The sequence below is a fragment of the Andrena cerasifolii genome, chromosome 4 (genome assembly GCF_050908995.1).
Source record: "Andrena cerasifolii isolate SP2316 chromosome 4, iyAndCera1_principal, whole genome shotgun sequence".
In the NCBI taxonomy this organism is placed as follows: Eukaryota; Metazoa; Arthropoda; class Insecta; order Hymenoptera; family Andrenidae; genus Andrena; species Andrena cerasifolii.
Window position 1 is genome coordinate 8,410,364 of NC_135121.1, and position 23,978 is coordinate 8,434,341.

Genomic DNA, 23,978 nt, shown 5'->3' on the forward strand with positions numbered 1-23,978 from the left:
ATCGTAAAGTCAGTACATAATAGCGACTAGTAGAATCCGGTATGGCACTTCGCGCCGAGATTAAAGGTGCATAAAGCGGGCTGGCGTAAACGTTTTACAAGCTGCACTCGCTTACCTGGCTGCCAAGCGTGCCACGCCGCGGACCAGATATTATTTTAAACGTCTCGTTACGCCGCTGCCAGCCAGCGTTCGACCGTGTTACGGTTTTATTCCGTCGCCTCGCGGGGAATTATTGCCGCGCGCCGCGCGTGTGGTCCACGGAGGGCCTTCTTTTCCACTCGAGTCGCAGGCTTGCCGGTAGATCGCGTTCCTTCCCGCTCGAACAGCGCCGGCGATTTGGACGATCCGTGGATCGTTAGTGTTTACGATCGGGAGAAAGTCGAATGCCAATAACGATCGAATGTTGCAACGTGGGAAACGTGTTTTCAAAGGGACGCAGAAAATTGGGCGACGAGCGTGGGCGGTGTTAGTGGGTCGTTGGATATGAAATGTATGCTCGTAAATACTCATGCTGCTTGTCTACAATGTTTCTTTGCACGTTGGATGATAGATTCGCCCTCATTCCACAGTTAACGAGAAAGTAATTGGGAAAATTCATAAAGACAGATAACTCCTTCCTACTATAACTCCAATGTCTGTAGAGGAAATGCAGGATATTTGGAATACCAGTTTGTTTAAGAATACAAAATTACAGCAGAGGATGGGAACAAATAAAATTGCATAATATCATAGGGAAACTAATAAACTTTTATATTGTAAACTCTCAATAATAATAAAAAACAAATAGCAACTAAAACTTTGATCTAAATGAAAAATGACAGGAAGTATCGATTTCGTTAAGTTGCAGGTAATTTGAAATACCGCTACTCCAATTTACTTTCACTTTATAAACTTAAAAAAACATGTAGATAATAAAATTATTTTCTTTTATGATCTAATCAGGCTGAAAAAGCACAATATAGGAACAATCTTAGATAAATAAAATTCCTAAAAAGTAATATTTAAGTTAAACGATTTTATTAAAAATTCACCAAAAGCTGTTGAAATAGTGGTTGATCCACAAATTTCATTAGTTAACAGGTCATTAGCCCCAATTATCTTCGGTGTTACAAATTAGAAAGCGTTAGTAGTTTATTAGATACTATCGGTATTCCAAGTTACCAACAGTATTCCAAATATGCTGCACTTCCTCTATTCCTAAATGCCTTCCACTGGGCTCACATCCATCGAATTCTTGTCCACTCGGTTCGATGTCATTGCTATCGATCTCTTTACTTCGCACGCCGGAACGCGTCGCGAAAACCCATTGAATCGGCAATTTTATCTTCGACAAGGGGCACGCCAGGAATCTCGCGGGCCCGACAATGCCCCCCGTGTCTCGACGGCGGGGAGGGACAGGTGTCGCGGGAATTTCGAAATCCAGCGCAGCGGTGCGTGCCTCGAGGCGACCGTTCCGTCGTTGTTCCCCGTGTTTCGCGTGATCGGCACGCTGAAATAATCAGCTTGTCGCAACGTCGACGGGGCCGAGGCACGGCTCGTTTCGTTTGACGGACGAGAGTAATTTCAGCGTGTCCGGAATCCGCGTGTCCGCGCCCGCTCGCGCTCCTCGTAGCCGAGACGAGGTGGGAAAAAGTTCCAGCCAGCGCACGCACTACCCCAAGAGATAACAGGCTGGAGAACCTGTCGCTGGGAGAACGTCCGACTGGCTTTCATCAATCCCTCTGACGCGACTCTGACGTCGAATTTCCCGTTGTCGCGGGAAATCGATCGCTGCCTGATAATTATCGTGTCGCGCGCGAGAAGTAAATGACTTGGTGCTGCGTGCCCTAGCTTGCCCGCGGGTATTTCGGATAATTGGTGATCTTCAGACACGCTTCGAAAGAAAGGGGCGGCGAGTTTTAATGGGGAGATGGATCGCAGGTTTCCTCTAGTTGATACGCGCTTATCAGTGTACACGCAAAGTAGGTATTTGATTGGAGAAGTAGCACTCACCAGTTGTTCACTTGAAGGATCGTCAACCCCGTGTCCTGTGCCAGCTGCTTCTTCTGGTCTTCCGAAGGGTATGGATGCTGCAACAGACAAGAACACTGCTTTAGCAAACTGTCTTCGGCTAGCACAGAGAACGGCCAACCGAATTGCTGCTCTATCAATTGCACTATCTGTTCATCTATCTACCGAGCTTTCTTTCCTCTAAATCTGCTGCCGTTACGCGAACACTCGATCAAATCCACCCGCGACTTTCGCGTTATTTACGACGACGCTCTGTTCGAAGGGGGGAGAGCCTAGTCTCCCCGCAGCCTGTGCTTTTAAACAATTTATCGAGCGATTCGTTGCGTAACAGGTAGGTAAGTGCACAGAGCGCATAGATGCATCGGGGGAACTTTTATCTGCGCGACGGCAGAGCGAGGCGCATTACAGGCGGCGCGCGTCGCCTGGGCGCACCTGTGAAATATTATTTATCGCTGCAACAACAACAATAAAGCAAGCAAAAAGAGGACGGGCGGGGAGAGGGAGGAAGGAGGACACAGGGCAGTGTAAAAAGCGCTTCTATATAGCTGGGGACGAGTGCGTTTTATCGGGCTGTCGCATCGGCGCAGATGCGCTTCTGCAGGGACAGCGATCCGTCCTCGATGCTCGTATTGGCTTTCACGAAAGACAGAGTTTACGAGGGGCCATCGAAGATATACGAGAGAAAGGTCAGCCGTGGACAGCGACGGAGAAACGAGCCTCGGATAAACGGTTTACAAGATAATCTTTTGGCTCGCGAATTATTGAAGGAAATCGGCGGGTGCGCGATAAAATTGCTAAAACGCCGCGTTTACAATGTCGCCTATGGAATACTGAAGATTTAATGCCCTGCGAGGAGAGTCGCAGCGGAGCTGTAAATAATGAATATAAATAAATCCGCAGTGGGTGTCGCTGTAAATTATTTTCTGACGACGTTTCAATGTTTCCTTTTATAGTAGCGAAACGTGCCTTCTAAACTCAAACGGGACATTGGCCCACTGCAGTGACAACCACTTCGAATTGCAAGATATTTCTTAGCGGCAGAGAATAGCGATAACGGGAGGATACGAAGTGACAGAGGAGCTTGGAGTTTTCCTTCAAAAATCGTTGCTCTCACTTTCGTCGGAAGACGGCTAGGTGACATTGGCAACAGATCAAAGCCGAGCGCTACCGCCGCGGCGCCCGCGAAACCAGAGCTAGATGCATAAATGATGCACTCCTCGGTTATTCCATCGGTCTTGCCGCGCCAGTCCATAAATTCGTGTATAAATCTCATCGTTCTTCCAGGGAAGTTACTGCTCGCATTAATTTCGCACTTGTGGCAAGAGGATCCCTCCGCTCCGATGGGTGCCAAGCGGCGGCAAGACGAACGGCGCGCGTGCAAGGTTCGCGCGTGCACGAATGAAAACACGTGTATGAAATTTCTTTGTTTGTGGATCGCGTTAATCTACTTGTTGCGCTGCACCTAATCACTGCTCGCCCACGGTTCTCATATCGGACTCTCGGAATGGATAGGCTCACGTTACGATAAGACTTTGATATTTCGCGATCAAGCCTTGACGCTGTGGCATGCGATTTAAATTGATTCGAAGCAACGAATTATAGACTTGCAGCGGGAGACGAATACCCAGCGATAGTTACGAGGGTGAAAAGCTGTCAGGGTGCAATCTCTTTTCGCGCTAATGGATGACCTAACTTCCGGACCCCGAGGAGCGTTAAAAAAAAAGTTACGCACGCGATCCATTGATAATCTCGTTAATTCCATTACGAGCTTCGCGAAACGCCTATCCCGCGGGGACAATGCGCGGTGCATCTTAATTTCGATCTCTTATTAGTTCCCATTGCGATATTAAAGTCACGTAATCGTCGCCGGGCAAACAAATCTCTCGTCACGCGTTAGACTCGCGCGTGTTCCGGGTGTAAAATTAAGACAGTCTACGAACTAATGCCTCTGAAACCAGATACGAACTTCGCCTGAGGAAGCCTCTGTTCTCGCTAGGAAGGACACTATCATTCAACCCCCAAAGATCAACCACCTACGCGTTCTCCCTGCCATCGTTATCCCACACAATCGACAAGTGATCGTGGGCCAGCCACGTCTCAATTAATCCCAGCGTTACAGCCGCATTATAATTATGACGCGAGCAGCCCCACGTCCCGATCGAACGCCGTTTCCTTCGGCGATAACCGAGAAAGTTATCGCCGCGGCTTTTCTCGGCCATACGCACGCAGCGGTCGATTAAATCAGGCCGGTTACGCGAGACCGACCGCCGCGACACGGTCGATTATAATTCACGGCCACGGTACGCGTCGGGCATTAAATTGAACGTAAAATCGGGCCCCGAGAACCGATGCCAAGCCGAGGGATCGGGCGCGCGAGCGACGCGAGCGGATCCGGCTGCGCATAAAAGCTCCCGCGGCTGCACCGCAAGCGGCCGGACCGCATCATATTTTTACATAATTAGCACGTGGCGCTCGCGGTATTACGTTCCACGTCCCCGCTCCCCGCATCACCTCCCCCCCCCCTGGTTGTTACTTTTTGCCGAAGCCTGCGGTATTTTTGGAAACCGCCGTAGCCCGCAGATCCCTCTCCGCCCGTTCCCCCGTCCCTCTCTCCCTATATCATGTTTCTTGGAGGCGAGCCACGGTATACGTGCACACCAGAACCGGTGGCTTCATGTCCTACCCTCCACATCCCGTGCACCCTCCCCCCGCCTTTCCCCCTGCCGGCGCGAAAGCCCATTGTGCCGGCCGTGTATACGCGATCCAAGCGATTCTTATCCTAATTAAATCGGCCGAGAGCATTGTCTGGGCGTAGAGTTTCTATCGGATCTCGCCCCGGCTGGCTACCTAGCGTTCCCTGCGTGTAACGTCATATCGAGGGTTGGTAGACGGGGGATCGAGACGCGGCCGACTACGTACGGGGCGGATTTGACGCGGATCGATCGTAGATCTAGATCTCCATGGCCGTGTCGCTATGACGGGGACAACGGATTCCTGGATTGCTGGGCTCGAAATTCTGCTGGGATCAGGAGGTTTGACTGGGGAGGGTAGTTTGGGGCGAGTCGTGGGAATTTGGTTCGTTCGTTGACTGGGAAATGATTCAATTAGAACTGATGGTTAATGAGCAGGTAGTTGTCGGTGCGTATTCTTCGAGTACGTACCCAGAAGTTGGACGAAACGCTGTACCTGTGGTGCTAGCGTTTTGTCGCAAATTCAAGGATCGTCCCCTTTCCACCGCCGAGCCGGCTCGTCGGTGTATGCATAAAACAATCAAGATAATTGTTGAAGCTACAACGGGGACCCGGCTGGCTGACTGCTTTCCACCCTCTTCTGGGATCGAGGTGGCTGCGAGAACGCAAGTAAAAGGGACAAAGAGAGAAAGAGAGAGAGAGCAGCAGCAGCTATCCAATTACATTGAAAACAATAGTCTTAAGTGCTCGCGGCGGTCCGTTCCGGGCTGCTCCCCTCCCGTGCTTTTCCACGAGGGTCGTCCACCCCCTCGGGCCACCCGTGACGATGCACAAGTTTGACTCGGTAAAAGTATTATCGCGAGAAAGTTGCAGGTAACACTCTGGGGATTGAATGAATCTTGCAGGCGATCTCTCGATTAAGAAATGAAACGTTTACAGTGTGATTACGAGATGAGGGGGTGGAAGTTGCGCGCGGATGTACCCTTTCGCATTTTAACAACCGAGCTTGATATCACAGACAATCCCACCTACGTTGTCCAAATACGACACGAAATACCGTGTTTCTTTGCCTAAGACGCGGCAAGGTAAATGGAACAGCTGATGGAGGTCGATCTAGAGAACTACGGGAGAACTGAATTGGAATAAAAGAAGCAGAGGCGCGGAATCGTCGAGGCGGACGACTCGAGTCGGCAGCCAAACAAGCGATAGAATGAAAACGAGCGATAAAAAGACAATATGAAAACCATTTGAGCTCGGCCGACGGCTGGGGTAGAAACGAGCCAGCCGGAAGCCCGGCTAAGTGTGTAAATGAGTCCGTAGTTTAGCCCGATTGCCTCGAGACGACCCCTTTTCGTGGTACGCTAACCTCATCCACGAGTCGCTACCTTGATAGCGGGCGTAGCTGAAATAACCGTGGCCCTTTCGGGGAGGGAACTGCTCCCTAAGACAATTCTCGAGACAATGAGCTCGTTCGTGACCCAAATTCAAATCAGTACAACCTGGGGGCCCGGCGAGACATCTTTTTCCTCTAGGAAAGAACTGTGCCGAAAGAGAAGCCACCCGGCATCCACAGGTGTGCTGTGCCTTACGCAATCTCCGTACACCCCTTCGATTATTTCGAGACAGACCGAGTGAAAATTTAAAGACCACGGCTATCGATGTCAAAGCCGTCGCGGATGATGGATTAAAGCAACAAGTACTGGAAAAGATGAGGAAACGCTAGACGTATCGGGGCAAATCGATTCCTGCGTCGGAGTAATTGAAGGATTACATCATAGACTACTTTCGTTTTCTTACGGGCGAAAATTCTCTATAAATTGGTTAATCTAATCTAATAATGGGAAGAAAAATCTGTAAGGGTTGCTCCACCTTGATAGTTAACCCCATCACGCGTAAAACCGACGTGGAACGACGTCAGCGATACGGATACACGGATTGCGAATATAATAAAATCTGAATTTGCTAAACTAAGATCTGAATTTAATTGTGAACTACAGGAACGTTCGCGGTGCTTCTGGAGGAATTTAAATCTGAAATTAAGCAGCTAACAACCAGTGTCTGTTATTGAAGACAAATTATCTGAATTGTCCAAACTGACATCCGATGGAGGCCCAACCACTGAGGACGAGATTATAAGTGAGATTCGAGAAAGAGAATTAATGTCATGCAATGTCATCTTATACAATTTCGAGGAAGTCGTGTCCTCGTCCCATCAGGGGGTCACAGACGTCTTCGCTAGACTCAGATGCTGTTAAAGAAATTCTCTCTCGGCCTCACCGTATAGATCTTTCTAATTTGAAAACCAGACGTCTGGGAAGAAAAGTACCAGGCAAAGTGAGGCCTATTCGAGCGACTTTATCGTCAAGAGTTGAAGTTTTATCCACTTTAAAATATGAGAATAACTATACGATCCCTGTGGTAATCTGCGAAGACTTAACGTATAAACAGAGAAAACATCTTCGAGAACTAAGAGAGGAACTGAGAAAACTAACGGAATCTTTTTGCTGAATATTTTGAATCGACCTACAATTGCGTTGAAGAGCGCAATAGCTTAGTAGACGACCTTATACCTACCTAGTTATCAATAATTAATCCCAAATTATATTATGTTCTTTTTAATTGTACACTCGGTACCATTTTCTCATGTCTGTACCAAAGGGTAATACCCGTGGATAAGTATTATTAATATTATTAATAAAGCTCGGAAGCGCGAGCCAAGCAATATCGATAGACTTTCGCGTTCACCTTGGCCGTACGTCAGTCCCGCTGAACGCCATGTTCCATGAAGAATAAAATGAATTTCAATGACCATTAATATTCAATGTACGCGCATTAGCATCGCGCAATGTTTCAACTTGTAACCTGTTTTGAGCGTGAATAGCCGGGTGTCCTGGTCGGTAAATCATAGGAAAACCCGACGGTCGAAGCAAGCCCATTATTAATCGGCGTTCGATAAGCAACCGACCGGTTGCCGTGGAATCGGCAAAGTCGACGATAACGACACCCTCGCTCGCACGGAGACGCGCCGGGCTCCTCTTGATCGGGCCAATTGCGCACGTACTCTCGTTACGATCCAACGGTACGATACAGATAGCGGCTGTCAGGGAGAGGAAGACGGGCCCGTCCCTCCGCATCTCAACACTAACCGCGCCAACGATCGACGATCTCGCTACGTGGCCTCGGCGAGCACGACAATTTGCTGGTTTCGATGCTGCGTCAGGAACGTCGATGTCGAATGGGCGGTCTCGCGTCGGACCTCGCTTCCTCTCTTCGTGTCCTCGGTGGGGTCCCAGGACTCGTTCCGGGATCACCGCCGATGTACCAGGCTTCTCCGGTGCCGAATGACACGTCGATGACGACCGCTGCTGACTCCGACTAACGAGCGGGGCGTTTGGGGCGTGGGAGCCGCCAGAAATCGCGCCTCGTCATCACGCGGCCGGATCCCGCCCTCGTAACCCTCGCCTTCGCCCTCGCCCGCAGGACTCGCGGCGAAAGGACAGGCTGGAAAGCTGAGCAACGGTTCCGACACGGGGATTCTATGTCCTCTGATCTGCTTGCACGGTGTCGATTTCGCGGACATTCTGGTATTGTCCGATGCTGATTGCGAGGATGAAGGGGTTTGGGTACTACCAGATGAAACTGGCCGGGCCCAGCACTGCGTAACCTAATTCACTGTAAGGAACTCGCTGAGCAGGCGAACGGTTTAGAAATGTGTCGGTGAACGATTGCCTGGATCGACCAGCTTTGACGGAGGAGCGAGGGCTGCACTTTGCTGATGCGAGAACGAGGACGAGGAAACGACAAGAAGGACCGAGAGCAGGAGCGACAAAATGGGCGACGTCAGCGCGTCAGTCATCCCTAATACCTTCATTCCGACTGTCTCCCACCATCGGCTGGATATAGCTACATAAGGCATTTCCATGAGCGGGTATAAACTTCGTTACCGCCTCCGGGGTTATTCAATTTCGGCGTTAAAATCCTTTAATGTGCCGTTATTGCAGCCTGGGAAGGGATGCGGGGCGCGGGGTGGCCGCGCGGGGGTAATGGCTGCGGCACGTCGAAAGGACTTCCACGGGATTTCCTTTAAGAGGAGAGGATCCTCTGAGCGAAGATTCGAGCCGGCTGGATATTACGGAACGTCCCGTTCTCACAATGGAACCGCCACGTCCGTGACCTCTGAACCGCGGGTAGGGGAGACCGGGGGCGATTGTAACACGTTAAATATCTCAAAACATATGATAGATATTAACACAAATTTTTTATATATGATGAAGAATGACATTTGGAATACACATATCCATATCCTAGCAGTGTAGATACACAATAGACATGCATAGTGAAGAAAATAACTTTTCGATACCCTAAAGCAACTTTTCCTTACTGATTTAAATTTGTGATATAAATACTCCCTTTGCAAGTACGTGATTTCTTTATTTCTTAATATTTAATCTGGCTATTTCTAAAGTAATACTGATCGTTACTTATCACTTTTAAGTGTCTCGTTAATAAAAATTTATAATTTAAGTTCAAAAACCTGGTCGGAGTCGGTTGTACAGGGACAGAACGGAATAGTGACAAAGAAGATTAATAATATTGTCTTGTTTGCATGGAATCCTATAGCACAGCACAAACAAACCAAATAAAAAATGGATGCGATGTACTGAATGTAAGGATTGATCGCATGAAGAATGTACCAGCCAAAACATTTTCTATTTCTGCCACAATGGCGACACCGCATAATTGGTTATAGATTTTACTTTTTTCATTTATTATTATCATTAAAATCAATAAATATTTTAATTTTGTAAAGTTAAATTTGTGCTACTATCGACTCCATGCAATGTTGCAACCGATCCGGGGTCGGAGACTGTTATAACACATTCTCCGCTTCTCGTTTTTTATTAATAACCGGAGTATTACTTGACATACAGCGAAACTGTTGTGGCTCAAATAATGTCAGATACGTAACATTTTCGTAAAAAAAAAACTGTTGTTGTAACTGTAATAGTTTTTGCGTAAGCGTATTCCAAAGTCAAAGTGTTATTACCACCCCCGGTCTACCCTACCAGGAATAACGAGCAGGAAAATGCACGTTGCTTGATCGAATTATCGCGTATCTTTCCCGACGATCTCGCCAAGGACGCGGCGAAACGTTCGATCTCTCCATCGGGACACGTTAATAAATCGATCGGTTCGATTGCAGCGTGGAAATCGGAGGACCCGTTCGTGGCATTCTCGCGTTCCAGGCCCGCTGTCGCAGCGACATGTCTCAGGGATGTGCGGCGCTGATTAGAATCGGCCTCGTGGATGCCATTCCCCGCGCGACGAACTGCGCCGAAGACGCGCCACGTCCCTTTCGGTGTAATTACAGGCGAAACACAATGGAATGTATGGAGGTATGCGCGAGGACGCGCCTGCAGCTATCTGTGGTAAGCTCCAACGATACGAGATAAGCCAAGCCCAAAGATGGTATGCCGCCGCGATGTCGACTCGCTGGTGGAACAGCACGACGACGACGGGAACCGAGCAAACGCGGACCCCCGTCTGCCAGATAGATATCGTTTGCTGAATCTGCCTCGTCACTGCACCGGGCTCACTCGCTAGCGTTCGATAATCGGCTATTCCCTGCGCTGCATTCCCGCCTCGGCACCGGGAAAAATCAATCTCGCGACTACCCTTGGCCGTCGCCATCGTTCCTGCCACTAATATTTCGAAGGTGACGCCAAAGTATTGCCACGTTTGCTCAGCTCGGACTTACATAGATAATCTCTAACGCGGGACGAGGAACTACGACAGTCCAGCTAACTGCCTTTTCGCTGAAGCGCTCTTAGCTACGAAGACTCGAATTCTCCTCGAATACCGAGGCTACTCCCCAGCAGGACTACGAGCAGCCAGATCGAGCGATTCCACGGGGCGACTTAGGAATCGATGCGAATTGGTACGGCCGACCTGCAGGGCGTGGTCGAACCGGGTCTCTGTGACACGGCCACCTCAATCACCGTGCGACGCCCAGGCCTGTCATTATCACGCGACCCTGTCTACCATGGGGTCTGCTCGCGCCCATACACCCAGAGGAACATCGAGCGTGTCAGTCCGCGTTGTGTTTGGGTGGACCGCCTTGTGCACGTGTGCACGTGTGCCCGAGATCTCCCACGACCCAGGCGCGCGATCATCGGGACACAAGGCTCGAAGGGTGCGTAAGGAGGATCCAGGAGCGTGGCGACGCGACACACCTACCTCATTCTCTCCTTCGAGGTCGCGTTAGGCTCGAGGACGAAGAGCGGGAGGTGGAGGAGGAGGAGGTTCTTCGACGGTAGGTTCAATCGTCGCCAGGACCGATGACCGTTGACCCCGGCTACTGACCCGGCTTTGTCTCCCAATTTCATTGATTAGGCCTCGCTCAGCGCCGCAAGGATCGTCCAGGGGCCGTATCGGGCTGATTGGACCGTGCTAATGAAACGACTGACGGTTACTCTGGCCTAATCTCGCGCGGGAAGGGAGACGTGGATCCACGCCACTCGCCGCGATTAACTGGCTGGCTAATGGTCACGGGAAGCTGCGCTCCTGCGATTTTCCCGTGCTTCCGTTTCCACGAGGCTTGCTTGCAAACGTCAGTGTCGATCGGAACATTTCCGTGGCATCGATCGACCTGACGGACCAGCCCCACCGAAACATCCAGCCGTCGAATACAGAGTCCGTACAACGTCATCGACGCGAGCGAAATCCTTTTCCTCCGCTGCGCTCGCCCCTTTTTCCTCGCCACGTGAATCGGTACCGGGCTCCTCGTCTCGTGACTTGTGGGAATCAGGATAATTATAACGTTTCCGTTCAGTTTAGACACGGGAACCGGGGGAGGAGGGAGCGTAATAACGAAACCTCCTCCTCTTGAAAGGGGCCCCCGGGCGGCAATTCCACGGTCATGCTCGCGCCGCTACCCAGCAATCATCCCCAGTCAGTCTTTCAGTCAGTTTCGTTGCTATTTAATTATCCATTTAAAGCGTATAATCTTCTGCTACGGGGCAGCGATTCTCTCGCTCGCGCCCGGCCCGGCTCTCTCGGCCGTACGACAGCAACAGCCGGGAAACCGCGAGTTTTCAGGCCGCGCGCGTCGGCGGAACGTGGGATCGCGCGTGCACGCGAGCGAGTGCATCGGTATCGGTAAACGGAGGTGGCCGGAGATAAGAACCGCCAGCAATTTTCTTGCGAAACGTCCTCGTTTCCAGGCCGCGGCCGCGTGATACGTCGTCGTCTTCGCGAAGGTGATTTATCGTGACGTTATGATTATACGAGCCTCGTTTTGCAACGACACCAGATACAAGTATCTATTTGGGTAGATATTCATAACGACACCGCGTTGCATTTTCATAACTACGCTTGTAAATAAAGAGACACGTCCACCGGTGTCAGTCCTACTTTCCAAGCACATGTTTCTATTACCGTGTACGTTCACCTAATAATGTTCACTTTCGTCCCGCGTCCATCCCGTCGGGGCATCTTTTTTGTCGCACGAAGCGAGAGGAAAAAAGGAGAAATAATTGGACTACGACGGAGATGGCGGGATATAGACGGGAACAGGAAGCGTGGGAGTTGGGGGTATATGCGCGTGGTTGCTGGCAGCGCGGGAATGGCCGTCCTCGTCGTTACCGGTATCGGTAACAAGGATACGGCTCGCGCTGAGGGCCATTTCGTTGCAAGGTTTACTGTCCCGTACGAAGGTTCGACGCGGTGGCAAGATAAAGAGGGAGGTAGATTAGAATCGACGCGGATCGCGAAGCGTCCCTCCTCCCTAGCTCGGCGTCCCGCTCTCGACGCGAGCGCTGCGCTGAGATCGTAATTTCGATGATTATACGATACCTCCGGTATTTACGCCGGAGCCGCGCCAAGAGGAACGGACGAGGAAACTTCGGAAATTACGAGACGAAAGAAAACGCGTTTTTCGAGGAGGCGAGCCGAGGGAAGAGCGATCAACCCTCCGTCATTCCACGCGAGTAATGCATAGATTCCGGAAAAACACGTTCCCGTCCGGGCACCCTCGCCTCTTCCCTTTTCCACCCTAACCCCGCGCAAAGGCCCGTATAAACGAAATAGCTGTTAGGTGATATTGGGATACGGCGTGTTGCGGGGGCATCGATATATATTTCCGGCGCGGCGTTCCCCGTCGCTCTGAGCGATCCGAGCGCGTAGGCGTAGGAGGATGCTCCGAGGACGAGACACGCGGCGAGGCGGGCCGGGGGCCAGACCCTTCCCACGTTTAGTGTCAATTTATTCGGGATTCCCGAGATTCCCGAGGCTTTGCCGAGCGCGATCAGCCCCGCCCGTTTGCATAATATTGTATTTATTCCGTCTTGTAACCTCGTGTGCGGAGCATCCAACCCCTTTCCGCAGCCCCTGGCAGGGGGTGTGACTTCGTTTAGTCGTCGGGTATCGTGCGAATGGCGTCATATACGCGACCCCCGAAATGGGCTATACGGGTTACAAGGAGATCCACCAGACCACCCCCGGCCCTTTCTCTTTGCATCCTTCCTCTCCGTGTAACCGGTGGCCCTCTTTTTATTAGCTCGTGTTCGGAAGGGCAATTTGCCTCGTGTAATACCCGATCGCCCAGCCAGATTTTCATTTTCCCCGGTGATCTCCCTTCGGCGTTCTACAGCCATGCTCCTATCGCGCGTTCCTCGCGGTCTCCTAAATGGAACGTTGTCTACGCAGAGGTTGCCCAAGGTATCCGCGAATGACGCGAACCAGGAATGATGAAGTAACCGGAGCAAAGTTCTAAACGCGACAAGCAGCGGTCGCGCGTGGAATATTTCTTTCCCTATCCCCAGTGACGCGGCGGAACGTTGAAAACGTACTTGAGAAAACACCTACCTGACAATGTTAATGTTGCCGGCCACGACAGCGGCCGGAATTATTGAAGCCGAGGCAACGGCGTGGCTCCGGCGATAAAGAATGACAGGAGGCGGCCGTTATCGCTCGTTCCTTTCATGAATAAGCACGCAAACATTCGTATCCATCGCGAGGAGCGGCCGTGCTCGATAAGCCGAATCGCTAAAGTCGGACGGCCCCGTTATCGGCCGTATCACGAGCGTGCCGTATTAATTTGAATATTTAGCCGCGCGCCGTTTCATAGCTTGCACGGCCCGATCATTTTTTCGCTCTTTTTTCCCTCTGCCTTAATTCCGGAGCCCCGACGTTTCCACTCTTCCTGGTCGAATGCCAGTCTAACGTCTCCATCGGTCGACGACGAGAAATCGTGCAGGGAAGCACGAGCATCGTCGCCGAAAATTGCGAACTCAAATATTTCAAGTATCCTCCACCCGCAATAGCAGATCCACGATTCTAACTTGGGAACGGACCAATCAAGCCCAGAGAATTACCCCTCATTAGCGATCAACCGAGGATGTAACCGGAATGGGTGCGAGAAGAGGTGGTGCCGTGGAACAAACGGAAACAAACGACCATAAAATACAATATTCATAATGAGGACGTCGCTCACAGGTCGGAACGACGCTGCAGGTAGGCAGTTGCAACGCGCTTTGCATCGCGGGGGCGGCGGTGCATCGATAACCCGCGCGTCGAAGAGTTTGAGTGATTGACGCGATCGGATGGAACAGATCGTGATGCACGCGGAGAAAAGTGTTGACCGCTCGTTCCGGACGAGCATACGCGCGCAGGTCGACCCATTGACAGCTGCATAACGCTTTCAAACAAATAGGAACAAATTCCTCTGTCTCCCTTTCCTCTTGGCCGTCGCCCCTTCTCTTTCGCGTGGAATGCATTTTTAAAGCTCGCCCGGTGCACGGCAATAAATATCACGGGCAACGAGTGCTCCCTCCCGATCAACGACACATGCGTTTTTTAAGACATTCGCGTGGGATGGTGCGCGTTATGATGACGGGTCCCAACGAGTTAATATTCCAGGCCCAAGTGCGGATTCCAAAGATGGTTTCGGGAAGCAGAGGTAGGCCCTTCATTCGTTCAACATCTCGCCAGAAAGATTCACCTTTTGACCATTCGTGAAAACCGAAGTTAAGGTGAATGTCCCAATTTCTGCTCATTTCGTATTTTTCTTATTATTATATGCGTCACGTTTGTACTATAGTTGCAACAAAATTATTCTAAATTATTTAAACATTTACGCGAGTGTTGCACGAGCTTGGGACAATATCGCTATTTTTCAGGAGCAGAAATACGGACATTCAGAGCATTATATATTCAATTACAAATTACTAATAGTTAAACATCTTGAAATAACTTTCTTAAATAGATTTTGAATTGGTTGATGTATTATTAAAGAATTAATCGATTACTCTGCAAATTTTGATCACAAACAATTTTTTTACACCTTCTTTATGACTAGTTATCTTTTAAATGAGCAGAAATTGGGACATTCACCTTAGTCGATTTCGAAATTAAACGCCTTTACAATCAGAAGATGATTACAATAGAGGTAAAAGAAATTTCTCCAATAACTCGTTAACTTAATACGGTCCCCCGTTCACAGAATCGGGATGCAGGACATCGTTCGGTGTTCAGGAGCAATCGATTTTATTTTCCTCCCGCTGGACGACCGTGATGGTTTGTTTTCATCGATGATCGCCGGTCTATCGGCGATCTCCGTTCCCGTCGACAGCAACGACACGTCGCGTCTGTGACGAATGGCAAGTTACGGGCCAGGTCGTAGGGCTCTCATCCGGCGAACAAAGTTATACGAGCAACCGTACTGAATTGATCCATTGTGGCCAGGTACGAAGCGGGCACCTGTGCAACGTGCCAGTGGATGCAACGCGAGCCAGAGCTCGGACAGGTGACTGTCAGTGCTCTGGGCGACGCCTCGAGATCTTCATAGAGCTGGCGCAGCGCGGGAACAACGAAAATTCGCTGTCAATGGGAATTAACCGCTGACAAGCGCGCTCGCTGGGATCCCCGAGGCGTGGCAATCGAATTAATAAAAAATACCGACATCTGTGCGAGTAGCAGCGATCATTCGGCGAGAATCATTGTTTAGATACCGTTGTACCCCGAATTAGCTACTGGAGGCTGTGAAACCTCGATACTCAGAAATCTGTTACAGAACGATGTAAGTGGAATGGGTCGATCAGAGGCAGACCTCATTTCCCTAGTTATAAGTTAAGGTGAATGTACCAATTTCTGCTCATTTCGTATTTTTCTTATTACTATAAGCGCCACGTTTGTGCTATAGTTACAATAAAATAATTCTAAATTATGTGAAAAATGAGAGACTTATTATTTTTCGACTGTGTTTTAACTGGTTGTGGTAAGGAACTGGGTCACTATTGGTATTCGATAGTTGGGCAGAAAATAGTTTTTGCAGTAAAAGTTCTTATTTAATAATAAAAACAGATACCGTATTGTGCTCTGGATGTAGATTTTGTACTATTTTTAATTTTTTTTTAAGTAGAAAACAGGTGATTAGGTTTAGAGTCAACTGAATCACCGTTATATCCGCATTTCTACTCACCAAAATTTTAGCACCATAATCTCACAATTCAATGTACGCTGTAACCTCTATTTCTATTCGAAGGCATTTTATTTTTTGTTTATCATTGATTTTTGCTTTACTATTGTGTCATAAAACATCTCCATAAAAGATGTAACTTATTTTAACCTGGAAAGACAACATATTATGTGAGGAGAAATTAGTACAAATGGTGAGTAGAAATACGTACATCGCTATTTTTCGTGAGCAGAAATACGGACTTTTAAAGCATTATATTTAATCACAAATTACTAGTAGTTAAACATCTTGAAATATCTTTCTTAAATAGTTTTCGACTGGTTGATTTATTATAAAAGAATTAATCAATTACTCTGCAAATTTTGATCGCAAACAAATTTTTTAAACCTTCTTTCTGACCTCTTAAATGAGCAGAAATTGGGACATTCACCTTAGTACTCGTACACAAGTAACAATTACAGAGACTCTGTACCAGCGATGTTATCCCTCGCAGTATTCAATTATCGTAAAGCCCACCGAGTACCTATCAAGAAGATATCGGTCGAGTGGCCGGTGAGAATTCCAAAGGAACGAAAGGAAGAAACGAGAAATTGTATGGAAGCCATCGAGTAGAGTTGACAGCAGCAAGAATATACGGCAGGGCAATGAACAATCAATAAGATTGAGTCACAAACGGTCGCGATTACCGATAATCGTGGCACTCTCGCGGGAGAATCCAACGGGCCACGATATTGCCGGCAATATCGATGATAATAAACGGCAAGTAGTAATAATTTAAAGTATAACAGCGGCGATAATCATCGGGGGCCGAATTAACGTATTTAAGAAACGGCGCGTAAAGAGAGATCGAAGTGGCGAGCGTGATCTGGCAATCGCCGGACTCAACGACGCTGGGACTTCATAACGCGGAAAATTAAACGCTCTCGACGACGCGAGTACCGCCTGGATATAAAAACGACAGTCCATTGGATTTTACGGACTGGCCACGCCGGCACGTTACACGCTCTGCCTCGGCTAACACGAACGTCCCGTTGCGTCCGGTCATTCCCATCGCGGTAATCGCGCGTTTATCGCCACTCCGCGTCGCGGATCGCGCGCCAACTTTCGCGGAAATGAATAACATTTCATCGCGAGGCGAACTTGTACGCGTTTCCTGCGAGCCGAGGAGGATTTCGTAGGATCCGGGGAACCGTGGTCGCCCCTTAGGAGGCTTTTAAAAATAGAGATAACAGAAAGCATTGCATAATAAAAATCTACCAAAGTACTCCACCGCAGAACATTGTAAATTTCCAGGGAAAAGAGCGTTCGAGTTCAAACGCTGCAAACTTAGAGAAATCTTCTGTCGCGCGCGATCGACCAGCTATTAAACGTCTCGAGGATGCGCATGTAACGAAAAAGGAGGTGCAAGTTTCCTTGACAGCGATCCACTATCGTCCTGATCGCGATATCCTCTAGTACCCCGGGCGATACTGATATGAAAGCAGCAACACCATGTCCGCATCGTCCAGAAGATGGCTTAATTACCCGCGATCCATAACTCAAACGTCCTTAGAGCAGCGCGAGATGCGCCTGCGAGTAATGATTATCGTCGTCCGAGAGGCTGACGCGCGGACGCTGCGCTCGGATCGATCGATCATCTTGTCTTATCGGCGAACGCCGGAATAATTGCTAAAAATAAACTGAGACCATGTTCGATTATCGCGGCTGGTTTTGGTCGCAGAGAAAGGAGGCAATCTCGCGTGTCGTGCGGTGTTTCCTGTTGCAACAGAACCGATTTGTTTGAACACGGCATCATTGAATTCATCCTTACAGCAGCTACAAGACTACTCGACGAAAACCACCGGGTACCGTCTCGCGAAATCACAGTGACCTCGCGCTGCTAAAAGCCGTGGCACGTACGAAGTAAATTACTTTCAATCGTACACTGCTCCGTTGAAAAGAAGGGACGTTACGTAGAGAGCTACGCGTGAAACAGCGCTGCATTTACTGCTAAGGGCGTCTCACGACCCCTGCTGCGAGCAGAAGTAGCGAACGTGTTGAATTTGCAAAATTTCGCGTGCCCGTCGTGCCGATGGTGGAAGCCCCCCGCGCGTCCTGGCCCCCGTCGTCATCGTGTGCGACACATCGAGGCAAAAAACCGCCCCCGTTGACGGCGTCATTATCGTTATTTAATATCCCGGTCATTAGCGCGTCCCGCTATGCCACTCGGGAGTGTTGTTTATGTACTGATCCCGGCTTTCAGGCCACGCCGCGAGGATCGCTTCCCCGGCGGTTTTTGCGCGCGCGTTCGGGGGCTCCAGCGAGCTTTGAAGTCTCTCTTCCAGCCGATCGTCGAGGCGGATACGCGCGAGCTTTTGTACCCGTTAAATATCCGTGGCAACGATACACGGCGAGGACGATGGTTTAATTATCATCGGGCGGAATTTCCCGCGGAGGGTAGGAGGGGTGGTTCCACGAGAAGCAGCGGTTATATATCTACTACCGGTATGCTGGCTGGGAATCGTTAGCTCGGGAAGAAGCGATCGTATCCAGCACGAAGAAACCGTGGCTGGGGGAGGAAGGTGGGCGTCGAGCACGGGATTTAAGAAAGCAAAAACGCTAGCTGGAAAAAGCGATCGTTACACAGACACCGGTAATAAGGAGCCTGTCCCACCGATGGGAAGCGGAATTGTTACGCCGCGTACGTGGAACGGCCGGAGAAACCGCCGCGGCACCATCGACCGATTCTTGCTCCCACGCGGTTTTTCGTGCGTCGCGGGTATTGGATCATTGTTATTTCGATGACCGAGGCCGGCTATGCGGCTCGCAGCGGGCAGCTGCGGTCCCCGCGTGGATTTATATGTACGAATTCTGTCAGGGGTAATTTCGAAACATTAAAGTCTTAGTTTTATTCGACACCGTCACCAGAACGGGTTGCCTTCAGTCGCTAATACCGTTGTATACCAACGCTACTCAAATTTCTTTTTCTCTAGTTTTAGTCATTCGTTTACTTCTGCAGATAGCAATAGTAAATATCCTAAATTCCTTTCTCTGTGATTTCATCCGTCCCTTATTACTCATCCTTGATCCTTGATCTCTATGCCTCATCCCTTTCAACCCCCACTTTCTGAACTACCGAAACCACCTATATATATAACACGCAATATCTCTTTCGGTTACACTCTTGGTCCGAACAGTCTTGACATCATAGTCTAGCTCTAAATCTATTAAACTGTATTTCGTCTAAGTTTCCGTAAATTGTACTGATATATTGTTATATAAAATAAATGGAAATATTATAATTACGGAATACAACAAGACTTCTCAACGGTGGCTCGTTTAAGAGAAACAGAATTCACCTATCCACCCGATTGTTTTCTTTAATGGAAGAGCGCGATGCCTCGGGTGAAAAATGTCTAACTCGCATTGCCCTAGGGCGAAGAATAGGAGGACGCAGGCCGGTGACCGCGGGCGTAGATTGACAGCCGGATATTTTTATGCGAAGCCCCATTCGATAATCCGCGGGCTGTTTTATGGCTGCGGCCTGTGGTGACGTAACGCGTAATGCATGAAATTTCCGCTACCACTTGGTGCACCACCGTCCGCGCTAGGTCCGCCTGATCGTGGAACAAGTTTCCGCGCAGCGTGCACGAGAATCTGTAATGCGTGCACGCGTGTATGCACGGTTGCACAGGCTCGGCGAACGGTGCGTGATGGTCGACCAATTGGTAGAAGAGTGTGCACGCGATTCGGTAAAATTCAGCGAGCCTCTGACCACCCATAACGCGTTCCGTTCTCGCTCGCACCCTCGCCCTACCTCCCTCTTGCTCTTTCTCTCATTTTTTATCGGCCTGGTTATTGACAGATGATGCTTTCCCCGATCGCGATACAGGCATCAACCTCACGGCGGTTTACCGCGTCGCGGTCATAAACACCGACAACACCCTACTTAAAATGGCCTCGCGCGGTCCCTGAAGGTTTTTATAAGCCAAAAATCGCTGCGTACGATTTTCGAATTCAGGCACCGGGGACATCTTGTCTGGCAGAGAAAAAAGTCACTTGCATCTGTCTTAACAATCCGATCAAACACCTTGAATGTAATAATAATAATTTCTGGCCCGCAATGTCCACTGTCCCGTCCCTCGCTTCGGAAAGTACCAATATTAACACACTTACGACGCTGATAAACACGCAGCAGTTGAAATATTCAACGGGGCTTCGCGTAGCAGCCTCTTCGCGCTGTCAATTACTTTCACCTTAAACGTTTTCGGCAGAATTGCCCGAGAAAGCCCGCATGTGTGAATTACTCACGAGACAAGTGACTCGTGCGGGCGAGAGGAAAAAAGTTTTAAAATGAAAGTTGTATTTTTGTGTATCCATCACTGTGTCCTGATAGCCAATCGACCAACGTATCTAACCTGTATGACAGCTATGTTATATTCATGTTAATTCCCAAAGAAAAATTGATCTGAAGTGGACCTTTCGTATGCTAACGGGAAACGTGTCAATATTCGTACGTGGTTGTCGATTTTTTTCTGAATTCCTCTAGATATTTTTATTTTTGTACCTCGTGTATTTCGAATGTGTATAGTCTCGGCTTATTCGTGACATAAATACTTTTCGAAAACTCTTCACCGTAATCCCACTATACAACTTCAAATGAAGCTACCTAGTATTTCAAGTTTTCATTAACTCTTTTAGGTTTATAAAAAGAAGCTCCGCCTTCCTCCGGGCTCTAGATAGTACTAATTGAAAGCAGATACCATGTACTAACAGCGCTCCAAAAATTGTCTGTGTTTATTTGCGACTTTGGCTGTTACTGATATATAATCACAGGAGTGCACGGTGCATGCGATTTCGCAGAAACTCATAACATCAGCATTTCTCGCTATTTTTGGTAGTCTCTATTTTATATTATTTTTTGATAGTTTTAATGTGTATGGACAGTAATATTAACAACATTAAAAAACAATTAAATAAAAATAAAAATTATAAAAAAAGTATTACCATAATCGATACAGAGAAAACATATTTCATAATTATTTACTAATGCAAACACTCCCTTTTTCATTATAAATTAACATTTTAAGATTTTAAGGCTTATAACCAGGGATAGGAACCCTAACCCGTACCCGGTTCGGTACTCACAAGGGAAGATCCCGAACCCGAAATGTTCCTGTCCATATAAGCATTGGCTATTAACAAATAATATAAAAAAATTACTCAAAAATATTGGGAAACACCGAAGTTGAGATTTTTTCCGCGAATCCTATATTACGTGCCCCACTGTGCACCGCCTGGAACAGCAGAAAAAGGCGCCACTGCTCGATTACAGCGTGGACGATGGCGACAAGAAATGGAGTACCGGAGGCGAATCGAGGCAACGAGAGCTTTGATTTTGTTGAGCGTGCCACCACGGCAACAGCCCACACCAATATGGCCGGTTATGCAAACAAGACGGACGCAAGGTAGACAGAATCGCGCGGAGTCGCGTTACCATTATTTATCTGCCTGCGGGGCCGGAAAGAAGGGTATCCACCTAACACGTATCCTCCGGCCAACAAAGACCCCCACGCAGAAATTTGCATGGCTCCGCGGACGTTTTACGCGCGTACCCGCCACCCCTGGTGGGAGCGGGCGTCTCGCGTTGATGAAGATCGGATTCGAGTCGCGTAACTTACGAGCGGCCACCGCGTGAGAACGTTCCTAGGAAAGCTCGGGGCCGACTAGCCTGGTCACGGAGCAGGTTAGTTTCCGAAGCGCCGGGCTCCTCGGCCCAAGGGCCCGAGGATGAGAGGACGGGCTCCAGGAAATCACGGGGAAATGATCGTAAATTACATTTTGACGGGTTGTAAATTCAACGCCGTGGATGGAACCCGCGGGGCCATTAATGCGTTCGAAGAACTGGAATCATTGGCGGCGTAAAGTACGTCGTTTTACGCGGATAATTAAAAACCGCGCGCGGTACAGAGTAGACTTCTCTTTCGCTTCCTGACAGACAGTGTACTAATTACCTCGCGGAGGTAGACAGAGGAATTTAATAAAATTGCTGGCGCGTTTAATGGAGGGTGTGCTGCGGTATATGCAATCGTACTGTAGCGGTGATTTGGTCGAGGCACGAAATGGTGAGGGCTTCTATAGCTAATCTAAGACACACGACGGCGTCGTCTGCCTCGATTTATAGACGCGCAGCTGGATGAAGAAATGCGCTGGGAGCAGGTGTTCGTTAGGGAAACGTTCCTTCGAAATTAAAGTACGCAACGCTCGTATCGCGAAACAGGAGAGCCTGGAATCATCGAAACCGTGCTTGCGTATAAGAAAATCTACACCGAATTACTCGAGGAAGACGAAGAAGAGATGCATCTGGAGGAGAAACGGAGCCAGTAATCTGTAATTGATAGTCACACCATCAAAGGTCGAAGGAAAGAGCTTCGAGTCATCGTAATCGTCTTTGAACGGGGTAAGCTCCGAAGGACGAGGAACCGCCCATCGAGACGGAACCAGCAATCTGCAATTAATAATTATATCACCGAGGATCGAAGTAATCGTGCTCGAAGCACGGTAAAACCAACACTTAAGCGCTGGGGGCGAGGCGAGGGGATGGCTCGCCGAAGGAAGCGTTGCGCGCCAAGCTCAATTTTGGTAGTTGGACAGCCGTCCATCGAGATCGGACCAGCGATCTGTAATTAGTAACTATGCTGTGGCAGAGAGGGCGAGGAGAGAGAGGGACGAGCGAAAGGGTGGAGCGAGAGAGGAAGAGAATAACGCGGGTGAAAAGAGAAGAAGGTGAGTCGTGCGGGCGGTCTGGAGTCCGGCAAATCGTGGCTCTGACCAGTCTCTACGGCAATTACCGCTGGGCACGGCCTCCTCCTGCATCCTGAACTGCACACTCGACCTCTCGCTACACTCGTGCACGTACGCCGTGCGAATACGCTCCGCCACGGTTGCGACACCGGGGCCTCGCATGGCGACACGCGTGACAAGCCAAAGGCGAGAGCGGAGGACTGAATAGGCAAGCAGCTGAACTGGGATCGTAATTCGATTCTGCCTGTTACAAAGTTCACGAATTATTCAGTTTTAGATTCACTTTTAATCGAGCTCGAAAGACCTGATTCCTGTAACTGCGTATCTACCCCTCGCCGCGACGAAACGCCGAGCTTTTCGTGAAACGGCTGCTGATACAAATGCAAATGGAAAATTCGCCGCGATTTCCGCATTGCCGAGCCCCGAGGAAACAACCCCCGGCAGGGTATACAAGACCGCGAGCGGAACGCGCGATCTCGCAGGAGGACGCAAAGTGGTTGCTATGTAAATACACATATACCTGAGAGTATTTACGGGGGGAAGGGGGTGGCACGACGAGCTGTTATGGCTCGCGGACGCTCGCTGTAGGTTTGTACGAACAGACGTGATACGGAATATATGAATAATAATGGCTCGGCCGTAACGCGAAATCCACCACCTCCGTCGGTCGTTCCACAGTCGTCAACCCTCCCGACAACCACCCCCGCGTCATTCCCTCTGCGTACCCGCGAGCATGATGTAGTGCGAGACCGCGATACGGCATGATTCGCTCTGATTAGCGGTATCTGTAACGATAGTCACCCCATGGTCGCATTGTAATCGGGCAACGGCCGAGTCAGTTAGAGTAAATATTCTAATCATCATCGGGCTGAATTGGTTTCGGGACAGTTACGTATGCGTTGGCGACGGAGATTTCTTTGGATCGCATTGAATTCTGTCTGACATATAAAAAGTACAAAAGTTAGAACTAAGGGGGGTGCAAAATGGGGTCGAGAAGATCGTGCGAAAGCTCCTTTAAA

The 23,978-nt window shown here is 49.2% G+C and overlaps 1 protein-coding gene across 5 annotated transcripts in view; it reads right to left on the reverse strand.

Annotated features, from left to right (window-relative positions):
• Hth (Meis homeobox homothorax) overlaps positions 1–23,978 on the reverse strand; it is a 466,430-nt gene that overhangs the window by 107,825 nt on the left and 334,627 nt on the right. For all 5 annotated transcript variants that reach the window (XM_076810875.1, XM_076810873.1, XM_076810874.1 and 2 more), the window contains one exon: positions 1,993–2,069. In XM_076810875.1, the coding sequence (XP_076666990.1) occupies positions 1,993–2,069 (77 nt within the window). The remainder of the gene's footprint in view (positions 1–1,992; positions 2,070–23,978) is intronic.